The sequence below is a fragment of the Protopterus annectens genome, chromosome 9.part0 (genome assembly GCF_019279795.1).
Source record: "Protopterus annectens isolate FY-2018-M chromosome 9.part0, PAN1.0, whole genome shotgun sequence".
Lineage (NCBI taxonomy): Eukaryota > Metazoa > Chordata > Ceratodontiformes > Protopteridae > Protopterus > Protopterus annectens.
The window spans coordinates 863,590,364-863,602,414 of record NC_056743.1 but is presented as its reverse complement, the minus strand read 5'-3'; the positions used below and the strand labels follow the sequence as shown (position 1 = coordinate 863,602,414).

General features: G+C 43.2%; 1 protein-coding gene across 1 annotated transcript in view; it reads left to right on the top strand.

Annotated features, from left to right (window-relative positions):
- Positions 1-292: 292 nt before the first annotated feature.
- LOC122810601 (tetraspanin-31-like) overlaps positions 293-12,051 on the top strand; it is a 261,380-nt gene continuing 249,621 nt past the window's right edge. The window contains exon 1 of the mRNA XM_044082177.1: positions 293-514. Coding sequence (XP_043938112.1) covers positions 452-514 — 63 coding nt within the window. The 5' untranslated portion in view covers positions 293-451. The remainder of the gene's footprint in view (positions 515-12,051) is intronic.

Sequence of the window (12,051 nt, the reverse complement as noted above, 5' to 3'; positions counted from 1 at the left end):
GATGACTAATTTTTATAAATTGTCTAAGCTATGTAAACTATCACTCCAGGAAGGAAGCCTCACGTTAGTGCCCAAGTTACACCTCTTTTTGTGCAGTATCAAGATTACTGACCATTTCTCACGATTTATTTATCATCCTTCTCTTACTGTTCTTGACAGCAGAAACATTACATCATCAAAGTTTTTGTTTAATTTAAAAAAAAAAATTCTAAATCAAAATATAAAAAAAGTCAAAGCAGGTGGCATGGCGATAATAATGAAGCTGCCCAATAAGTGATGACGGTGGTTAAAGAGGCGGGACATAGCCTAACGTCTGCAGGGGGCGGAAGTTCGTTTTGACATAGAGAACAAGTCTGCAGTTCCGGTATTTCGGTATAGAGAAACTGCAGATAACGGGTTTTTGTGGATTTTATTCCTGTTGACCAAGATCGGAGTAGCTGGTGGGGTAATAATGGGGTGCGGTGAATTTACGTGCTCCAAAAATGCTCTGTGCGCTGTAAACGTGGTTTATATGGTGAGTGTGAAACAGGAAGGGTATTTTGAGTGACCCTGTTTTGTCCACCAATGCTTGTTCGGGAGGTTTCTGTTTTAATCATGCACCTACCCTTCCTCGTCCCCTCTTGGGGAGTGAGGTGTGATTGGCCAAACACATCACATAACAGGCCTTTTAGTAGCGGTTAACCTCTTGCTTTTTTGTATTGTAAACAGTTATGGGTTCCCGGCAGACTAGAGTGGTATTTAATGGGTTTCTTTTACTGGCGTGAAGTACATTAGCAGTATTTGTGACCACCCTCCCATCCAACTTGTTAACTGGGTCCATCATTAACTTGGTCCCTACTGAATTAGTGGTCGTATAGTTGCAGCTGAAAGACCTGTATGTCTGCGTTTTGTTAAGTGAAAACGCTGAGTTTTCGTCGTATGTGTTTTTTTTTTTTTTTTTTTTGCTGACTCGTTTTTTTGGGCAATGATCAAAAAGATTTCTTGCAGATGATACTATTTTTGGTCTTTGGTGTACTCAAGCTTAAGTTCTGGTTTATCTAAGTGTTTATATCGTAGGCAGTCTTCGAACGACACTAAAACTTGGACAAAGGGAGATTAAACAAAAGGGGCATAGTTTGTCAGACAGTTTTTGTTTACATTGCATTTTGTTTTACAAGAAGTGCAGTATATGCTGACATTAGCACTTGTTTTGCAAATGGAGTTGTTTGCCTTGGGCATCTCTCAATTTAAGTCGAGAATCGGGGACAAAAAAAGAACTACGTGGTCAAAAATGTACTTCATTTAGGAAGTTTGTAGAAAAACGGGTGTTATATCGACATACATTTTATGAAGAGTAAGAACCTCTGTCTGGTATTATTAACTAAGTATAACAATCTTAGTGATTTACCTAAAAGTTAAACTTTTTTAGAGGAACAGCAGAAATATGAAGCAAAATCGGGGACTTTTTTCAATGTTTTTTGTACTTCAGACTGGGAATGCATTTATTTTGTATGCGACAAAGCTTCTAGTAACAATCTGATAACTTTCTCTGCCAAGTAGTTGGTTATATTCGTTGTGTTGTGATTTTTGGGGACTGTGACCTGTTTATTTTTCATAGTAAATTCTGTTGACTGCAGTAATGTCTATATAGCGCAAATACTTTTGATTACCTAAGTCCAGTGCTTGGATCCAGAGCTTGTGTGCAAAGGAATTTATAAGTGCAGAGAGTTTTTTATTTAGCATTGCTGTTTGAATGTGACCTAAATTATGTGATATGTAGAATGTAACAGTCATGTCACCAAAAGAAAAGTGCTGTGGAGCCCAAGGCATGCTCCAGAACAGAAGTGAGATGCATTCTTTAGAAGTACTGATCAAAGCAGTTACGATGTTCATAGGTTCATACTAGGCTATCTGCCCAAGGGCATTTATAAGCCTAGCCCAGAGTTTTGTGGTTTCGCCACCCCTTTAGTTTGAAGGATACTATGCCCATTATTTTGCTGTGCCTCTGTCAAGCAGTGACACTGAGATAATCCCTGGGGTATATCTGCTATCTCCCATCCATTGGTCAAGATTTCTCTTGAACAAAGCCAGCGAGGTGCTCTGCCTCACATGTACCGGGATTTTGTTCCACAGCGTAGGGAGTCTCTGGGTGATGAATCTGTCCCTCCAGCACGTCCTATTAACATCCGTGTCAAGGTTTATGTCTCCCGCCCTTGTAGTTCTGAGGGATCTAGATTTTTTGAGGTGAAGCATGTTCATCAATTCCGGGTTGGACATGGCCTTGTATGTCAGGCACAGGTCACCTCTGAGCAGACGGTAAGCGACTGAATAGAGCTAGAGTTCCTTCAGTCGGGCAGCGTAAGACATATTTTTGAGACCCTTTATCCTTTTGGTGAGGAACTTTTGGGGCCTTTCCAGTTGCTGCAGGTGTCGTGTCAGATACATTCCGAATGGGGCATTGTACTCAATCATTGGTCTGATGAGTGATGAGTACAGGGGGACGATGACCTCCCTTGATCTAGATGTGAATCACTTCATGATCAGGTGGGCAATGTAGAAGGTCTTCCTAACTACTTTGGCAACGTGAGTGTCAAACGAAAGGTTACTGTCAACCTGGGTCCCCAGATCCCTGATAACCTCTTCTGTGCTTAGTGGATTGCTGCCTATATAGTAGCTAGGGGTAACCTTGTTTTTCACGAAGGGTATGACTATGCATTTTTTGGCGTTTAGCTTTAGGCCATGGCTCTGGCACCAGTTATCCGTTTCTATAAGACACTTCTGAAGGATATCTGTGTCAGATGTGTTCTCAACTATGGCGCCCAGTTTGCAGTCATCTGCAAATTTTGTCAGCCATAACCCTCCTGTGTTTGCCTGTACTTCTGAAAAGTAGATGCCGAACAAGAGTGGGCCCAGGACTGAGCCCTGTGGGACACCACTTGTGACAGGCTTTGAGTCTGACATCGCGCCAGAAACTCTGACCCTGTGGGTTCTGTCACTTAGCCAGTTTGCAACCCATCTTGTGACGTATGGGTTTACATTTAAGCTGATGAGTTTTTCAATGATACCTGAGTGGGGTATTGTGTCGAAAGCCTTTGCCAGGTCGAGGTAGGCTGTGTGGACTGCCTTTCCCTCATCAATGGCCTTGGTGACTGTTTCGAAAAAGTCAACCAAGTTTAAAAGGCATGATCTGCCCTTGACAAAGCCAAACTGGGTTTGATCCAAAGTCTGCAAGTCCCCTATGTCTTTATTTATGAGTTCCATTATGATCCTCTCCATAGCTTTGCAGATCAGGCTTGTCAAGCTGATGGGACGGTAATTTCCAGGGTAGGTGGAGGCACCGCCTTTGTGAAGTGGGACCACAGTTGCCGTACGCCACTCCTCTCCATAGCTTTGCAGATCAGGCTTGTCAAGCTGATGGGACGGTAATTTCCAGGGTAGGTGGAGGCACCGCCTTTGTGAAGTGGGACCACAGTTGCCGTACGCCACTCCTTGGGTACGTATCCTAAGGTGAGGCTAAGATTAAACAGGTGCCCTAACTGCGGGTTTAATTCCACATTGAGTTTGTGGAGCACACAACCGGGGACACCATCTGGTCCCATGGATGCTGTGTTTTTTGCCTTGGAGAGAGCAGTTCTCACCTGAGTGTTAGAGATGTTTGGGGGGCTACAATCCTCTGGTATAGATATCTCACCTTTTGGGGGGAGGGGGGAGAGGTTTGCACTGAACCTGTCAGCCAGTATGTTGGCAATGTCTGTAGGTTCAGTAATTTTTACATCATTTTGGGCTAATTCTGAGCATATCTGGGAGTTTCTTCCCAGGTTTCTAACATAGCTAAAGAAGGCCTTATGATTGTCTTTTGAGTCCTTAGCGACTTTTCTCTCAAAATTTGCCTTGGATGATTTTTATGAGAGATCTTAATTTTTTACTTATAATGATCAAAGGTGTCTTCCCTTTTAAGGATTTTGCTCTATCTTGTAGTAGCTTCCTCCTTTTGTTGTAGAGCTTGTTTATGGCTGGGGTCCACCAGACTGGACGCTTGCCTTTGGTACAAAGAGTCTTTGTTTTGTTTGGGATTCCCTGATCCATGCAGTCCTGTAGGTGCTGGTAGAAGGCATTTGTAAGTGATTCAGCGGCTTGAGTAATGGTTTCCGCAATGTCTTTCTAGACCCCATTATTTAATAAGTTGTATTCAGTTGTTTGCCACAAGGCTGCTATATCACAGTTCCTTGCTCTTCATTGCTTGGGGCAAGTGGCTCCTCTTGTGGTGATTGATTTGATTTGTTGGTGCTTAGTGTTTTGTTTTCTAACCTGTCCAAGGTTGCAACTCTCGAGAAAAAGAATAAGAGCAGTTTTTCTTTCTGTTACTGATCAGGCTTTCTTTGAGATGCTGTGACCTCATAATGGAGATAACGATGTAATGGTTTGGGGAAGGGTGCAGGTAGTGCTTGCCTCATTAACATGGTGCTTTTTAATGTTGTTTATTTGCCCAGTAATAACAAAGCCATGAATGCACATATTCTGAATGTTTATGTAATCGTTGATAGTGTCATGCAGTTTTTGTCACCGGTTTTGCCTTTTATATTTAATATTATTTGTGTATATTCTGGTTGCACCAGAGCTTTGTTTTATATTGTCCGTGTTGAGATATGGTAGTGACCTTGAAATTACTTGTTTACTGGTCTCATGATAGCAGTCAGCTCAGAGCTAGAATAGTCTCTGTACTGCTCCAGATGTCTAGGTACCACTGCTGTATGGTCTTACCTTTTTAATGTTTCATCCACTGGTTATACATAGTAGGTTGTATTTCTAAAAATACTGAAGGGGGACCCTTCTTTACAATAAAACAACACAAAAAGCCCGTATTCTGTACCAAAAACAAATGATGCAGCATTGGATGTGGTAGTTCCATGATGGTCCCTCTTCAGTTTGCTGTGTAGAAGTGCCACACTCTTGTTTAAAAATAAATTGTAGAATTTCTTCCATAGATTCAAGAGGGTTTAAGTAATGTTTGTTACATGTTGTGAAGTGTCTGTGTGTTTATACGTATGTTATTTGTATAACATTTTGTATATATAGTCTGCATATATAATTGAGTGTGTACATAGTTGTGTATTGTGTGTGTACATAATATGCATGTCTTTGGGTATGTATGTGTATATAGAAGATGATGTGTAGGCATCCATGCTTAACATAAAAAGCTACAGGATTGTGTAAAATGAATATTAAAAATGTTTATCAAAAATTTGAGTGGTTGAACAAGGTGACATGTTTTTGAACATGCCATTTTGATTTGATGTACAAGTACTGTGCTGAGGCCCAAATTGTTTTATGCTGAGTGCTTTCACACAAGTTGCTGTCCCTGTAATTCAGGGGGATAAAACCTTAACTGCACCCCATCTGACCCATTTGAATGGTATGGGCAGTGGAGGGGGTGAGCTTGGACACCCATTCTGGGGGTAGAGTGAGGCACTCGCCACTTGGTTCACACCTAGTAGGAGCTGTCTAGAGCACACACTGCCAAGTGGTGCAGAGTTTTTGGTAGTCCTGGAGATGGTACGAGTGTGTGGAGAAAGCTTTGACATTGAGGGGGGGACTTTGGGAGGATGCCAAGGGTAGACTACTACTCAATACCCAGTAGCTGGTATCATCCCCAAGACTCTCGGCTGTCAATGAGCTGATTCATTGCATGAGGTCCTCAGCAGACCTGATTTATTAGATCTGAAAAATGAGTAAGTGGTGCAAATACTGTCTTAAAATCTTTACTGTTTTTACTTGTGTAACTGGTCACATTTACATCTGAAAAATAACCAGAGAATGTGAATATAGGGCAGAGCATGCGATTAAAAGGGTCACAGGTTAAATAATACCCACTCTTCTCAGAACTCTCATTGTAAGTGAATGGACAGGGCAGTCTGATACAAAAATTGTAGTGTGATCCAAAATATGAAAATATCACTAGTGGTTTTGGTAAATCTACTTGTCATGTAGGGCTCGTGCTGCGGTAGCCGTGTTCGATTCTCAGCTAGAGCGTCGGTTGTGTGGAGGCATGCGTGAATGGGCGTACCTTAGTTGAAGGTTGTGCATCAGGGCTGGTAACTCGGCACGCAAAAATCCACTACCAAACATTAGCGGACCGGAGTTCCGCTGTGTCGACCCCTAACCGGGATAAGCCGAAAGACACATCAACAACTTCTCATATAGGGCTCGTGTACATCCAAAAACTGAGCTAAAGGATGTCAAGTATATAAACAGCCAAAGATGCAAGAATAGCTGACCCCAGCTTGAGAGTAGCAGGTTATTTCCTGGCTATAAAAATGGGCCAATTAACTAAAATCCAGCCTTCAGAATCAGTTGTCCAGAACCTCAAAAAAATTAGTTGGTGTGGGGTTGATTCATGATAAGCTAATTTACTTAGAATACCCAAAAACAATTTAAAACGAACTTAGGATACCTCCCTACAAATTTTAGTTATCCCAAAAATCCTAGTAGAATAATGAATCTTTGTAAATGAGACAAACTTTCATAATTATCATGTCCAGCTTAATAGTTTACTGATTAAAGAGCATGACAAGGGACCAGGTCTTATGAACACAGTTAAAGCATGCACTTAAAATCAGAAAACAATAAACAATAGTGTCCAAAAATATAAACTGAGCTCCCCAAAGCTAACTTCACCAGTAGTTACAGCCCTCAGAATCTTAAAAAGTGAATAAAAGAGGGAAACATTGTTTTGTTTCGCTGAAATTGAATTAATTTACTGAATCTGCAGTATTCAGTGACATAATTAAACACATTCAATGTGAGAACCAAGGAATACCCTAAACCAAAAAAAAAAAAAAAAATGATGATAAAAAGGAAAAAATAAACGTCCTAAACCAGTCCCAGTACACTTGCCAGGTGAAAGAAAGTAAAAATGAAAACTCCAGTACACCACACAAATGGTGCAAAGGTACAAAAAAAAAACGGTACTTGCATATTATCGCAAACAGATTAGGACTTGAAAGTTGTCCTACTTCCTAATGTTATGCAAAAAGTCATTTTATCCTGCAACAGCCTGGCAAGGGTTGTTTAAAGTCCAAATCACTTTCCTGTCACCTCGGTTCTGCAACAAGGACAGGAATATTGACCAAAGCACTTGGGCTTCAGACCAGTTGTTTTACATTAGGAAGGTTTGTGGCAAGCGCTGTGGTGGCAGGACAGGTAGCTTTCATCCTTCTAAGTTGGGAACTGCTGATTGAGAGCCCAGTGTCCAAGTGTATTAGTTCTGGTTTAGGCACTTGGGCTTCAGGCCAGTTATTTTACATTAAGAAGGTTTGTGGTCTGCACTCTTGTGGGAGAAGAAGCTGGACTCTGCCCTTCTGAGCTGGGAATTTCTGGTTAAAGGTTTATAGTGCCTGAATATTTGAACTGTATCTTACTGAAATTGGTACACCTTGTTTGCTCTAGCATAGACTAGATCCAGGCCTGCTGAATCTAGCTTTGTTTATATGCTTGTTGTTTACCTGGAAGCTAATTCCACCTAATACGCAACTTCTCAGCGCTTCTGTGGATCACTAGTGATATCTGCATTGCTTACTGTACTTATTTCCTTGTTTCACTTGAAAGAAAGTTACTGTTTGTCGTTTTTGCATTTAGTTACTTGTAACACATTGCACTAAAGTTACCTGGCACTTGCTCACTAAAGCAATTATATAAGTCAGCACTAAAAATTAAAAGCACTACACCCTCATTCCCCACTGGCCCTTGTTTTCAATTAAGGATTTTCCAATATTATTCTAGCATGTCCAAAGGTCAGTTGTCAATCTCCTCTCCGGTCCAGCTGGTGAATCTGGGAATCTTGAGGCAATGTTATAACTGCCTCATGTACACAGACAACCCTCTCCTCCTCCCACATAACACAAATACTTGCGAGAGATGCAGCTATTTAGCCAAACTGGAGGCAGAGCTCTCTCAACTCAGGACTGGCAAGACCAGACAGGAGGAGAAGGCAACTACACACACCACAAAACCAGCCTCACATAATGCTACCACTCCACTGAATCAAACACATAAAGACATACTCGGAGGCTCTGAGTAAAAATTTACCTAAACAGCAGAGGCCTCCAAAGCAGACACCCAAACAACTGCTACCTCAAGACACCCCACAAGCAACACATAAACCACAAAAGCAGTGTGCAAAACAGTCACAGCCCTTAAGGCCAAATACAACACCAAACATACTTGTCATAGGTGACTCCATAGTCAGACACACTGACGTCCCACTCACCAGGCTGAACAAGGAGAGGGTCACAGTAAGCTGCCTATCGGGCGCCAGAATCCGCCACATAACACAAGCACTCGGGTCACTCCACGGCAAGTACAAATATGACACAGTCATTGTCCATGCTGGTGTGAACGACCTGAGACGTACCTCCCTGGACTACATGAAAAGAGACATAGAGGAGCTCCCTGATTATGTAGCCCAGGCAGGTATGACCCTAACCCTGAGCAGTATCCTTCCTTCACCAAGAATGATGCCACAATATAGAGACAAGATGATCAGCTTTAACAATTGGCTTAATGTCTGGTGTCATTCAAAGGGGATCCAGTGTCTGTCTGCCTGGGATGACATGCTTGACAAGCCACGCTGCTTCGCAAGGGACGGCTTGCACCTGTCACCCCTGGGATTCCGGATATTGGCTAAGGCTCTTGCCACCCCTATAGTGCCTTTTTTAGGCAAGGCTCAAATTCTAAACCTACCACCCTAGAAAACAAAAATGGGAAGAAACTGAGGGTAATGCTGCTCAATGCCAGAAGTCTAAATCTCAAAATGCACGCACTCAAGGCCCTTCTCAGTATGGAGAACATCGATGTCTGTGCTGTAACTGAAACCTGGTTCAAGGCTCCTGAGAGCACCCCGGCACTATTATGTTTTACTTCATATCATGCGTTCCGGCCCCAAAACCCGGACCACACCACAAAAGGAGGGGGTGTATCCATATTCATAAAGGATACCCACACCTCCAGGTTGGTGGCAACGCACGAAGCTTCGGAAACCATCCAGGTGCAACTAACCATAGGCAAAACTGCTCTACAAATTGTAGCATGCTACAGGCCACCCTCTCAAACTCAGGAACCCCACACAGCCTTCCTGAAGACACTGGAGGGTATAAATGTATCTCCAAACACCATCATATTGGGTGACTTCAACTACCCGAATATAGACTGGGAACATTACTCAAGCCCTAACTTTCTAGCCCAACGGTTCCTGGAGTTCATAAATTCAAATGCCATGGAACAGCTAGTCACTGTTCCCACGAGAGGAGAAAATATACTAGATCTCATTGTCACAAACATGGGGACAAAATGCTCCACACCGAAGTATATCCCTCATTGGTGAGATCTGATCATAAACTAATCTCACTGGAAATCCACATCCCGCCCCACCCCAAACAAAAGACCATAGTGAAGAACTTCTCTAAAGCAAACTTCACACTACTCAAGACTGGTGTGGTATCCTTCAAGGCCCCTGAGCCAGAGGAAACCACAACCCAAGCTGCGGAAGCCCTTACAAATGCCTTCTATGAACACCTCCAGGACTGCATGGATCAGGCAATCCCAAATAAAACCAAGACTCTTTCCACAAAGGGCAAACGCCCAGTCTGGTGGACCCCAGCCATTAACAAACTTTACAATAAGAGGAGAAAGCTATTACATGATAGAACAAAATCCATAAAAGGGAAGTCACCCCTGATCATTATTAGTAAAAAAATACGAGCACTCATAAAATCAACTAAGGCCAATTTTGAGAGAAAAATTGCCATGGATTCAAAGGACAATCATAAGGCCTTTTTCAGCTATGTTAGGAACCTGGGTGGAAACTCCCAGATATGCTCAGAATTAGTCCAAAATGATACAAAAATCACTGAACCCACAGACATTGCCAACATACTGGCAGACAGGTTCAGTGCAAACTTCACCCCTAAAGGAGAGAGAACTATCCCAGCCGAATGTAGCCCCCCGGACATCTCAAATGCGCAGGTGAAAGCTGCTCTCTCTCTAAAGCTAAAAACACAGCATCAATGGGACCGGATGGTGTCCCCGGCTGTGTGCTACACGAGCTAAATGAGGAATTAAACCCGCACATAAGGCAGCTGTTTAATCTCAGACTTACCACAGGATACGTGCCCAAGGAGTGGCGTACGGCAACTGTGGTCCCACTCCACAAAGGCGGCGCCTCTACGGACCCTGGTAATTACCGCCCCATAAGCTTAACAAGTCTAGTCTGCAAAGCTATGGAGAGGATCATAATGGAGCTCATAAACAAAGATATAGGGACTTGCAGACATTGGACCCGACCCAGTTTGGCTTTGTCAAGGGAAGATCATGCCTTTTGAACTTGGTTGACTTCTTCGAAACAGTCACCAAGGCCATTGATGAGGGAAAGGCAGTCCATACAGCCTACCTTGACCTTGCAAAGGCTTTCGACACAATACCTCACTCGGGTATTGTAGAAAAACTTACCAGCTTAAATGTAAACCCATATGTCACAAGATGGGTTGCAAACTGGCTTAAGGACAGAACCCACAGGGTTAGAGTTGCTGGCGCTGGCTTAAGGACAGAACCCACAGGGTTAGAGTTGCTGGCGCTGTGTGAGACTCCAAGCCGGTCACAAGTGGTGTCCCACAGGGCTCGGTCCTTGGCCCCCTATTGTTTGGCATCTACTTCTCAGAAGTACAGGCCAACATGGGAGGACTTTGGCTGACAAAGTTTGCAGACGACTGCAAACTGGGCGCCATAGTGGAAAGTGCATCGGACACGGATATCCTTCAGAAGGGACTCACGGAAACAGATAGCTGGTGCCAGAGCCATGGCCTGAAGTTAAACGCCAAAAAATGTATAGTCATACCCTTCGGGAAAAACAAGGTAACCCCAAGCTACCATATAGGTGGCAATCCACTAAGCACAGAAGAGGTTATCAGGGACCTGGGGACCCAGGTTGACGGTGGCCTTTCTTTTGACACTCACGTTGCTAAAGTGGTTAGAAAGACCTTCTACATTGCCCACCTGATCATGAAGGGATTCACATCCAGATCTAGTGAGGTCATTGTTCCCCTGTACTCTTCACTTATCAGACCAATGATCGAGTACAATGCCCCATTCGGGATGTATCTCACCCGACATCTGCAGCAATTGGAGAGACCCCAAAAGTTCCTCACCAAAAGGATAAAGGGACTCATCTGTCATATGCTGCCAGATTGAAGAAACTCCAGCTCTATTCAGTCGCATACCGTCTGCTCAGAGGTGACATGTGCCTGACATACAAGGGCATACCGTCTGCTCAGAGGTGACATGTGCCTGACATACAAGGCCATGTCCAACCCGGAATTAATGGACATGCTCCACCTCAAAAAATCCAAATCCACCAAAACCACTAGAGCAAGCGACTTAAACCTTAGCATGGATATAAATAGGACGTGCTGGAGGGATAGATTTATCACTCAGAGACTCCCTATGCTGTGGAATAAAATCCCGGTCCATGTGAGGCAGAGCACCTCGCTGACTCTGTTCAAGAGAAATCTAGACCTGTGGATGGGAGATCGTAGGTTTACCCCGGGAATCATCTCTGTGTCACTGCTGGACAGAGGCACAACAAACTAATGGGCACAGTATTTTTTCATATAAGGGGTGGCGTAAGCCGCAAAAATTTGGGCTAGGCTTATAAATGCCTTAGGGCAGATAGCCTAGTATAAACCTATGAACCTAAATTCCGCCTTCTGGGTTGTGTCCTTTACTGCCATAACTGAGGCTAACAATTGGTTAAGGCATACAGTTCTAGCTTGCCTCTATAACACCTAATGGGTTTCTTTACACATGCATTTTTAAAGGTTTTATTTTGATGTGACTTTGTCTTGTCTTATTTTTAGTGTGTTTTTTTTTTTTGGGGGGGGGGGGTTACAGCACCGCTATCCTGTGTAACAGGTTTCGGCTCAAGACAGGGTAGAATCCCCATGTTTTGTCATGCTTTGCAATGACTTGTGTATTGGGGTTAATTGGTTTGCTTACAGGAGTAGTCAGTAAGAGTAAACCCAA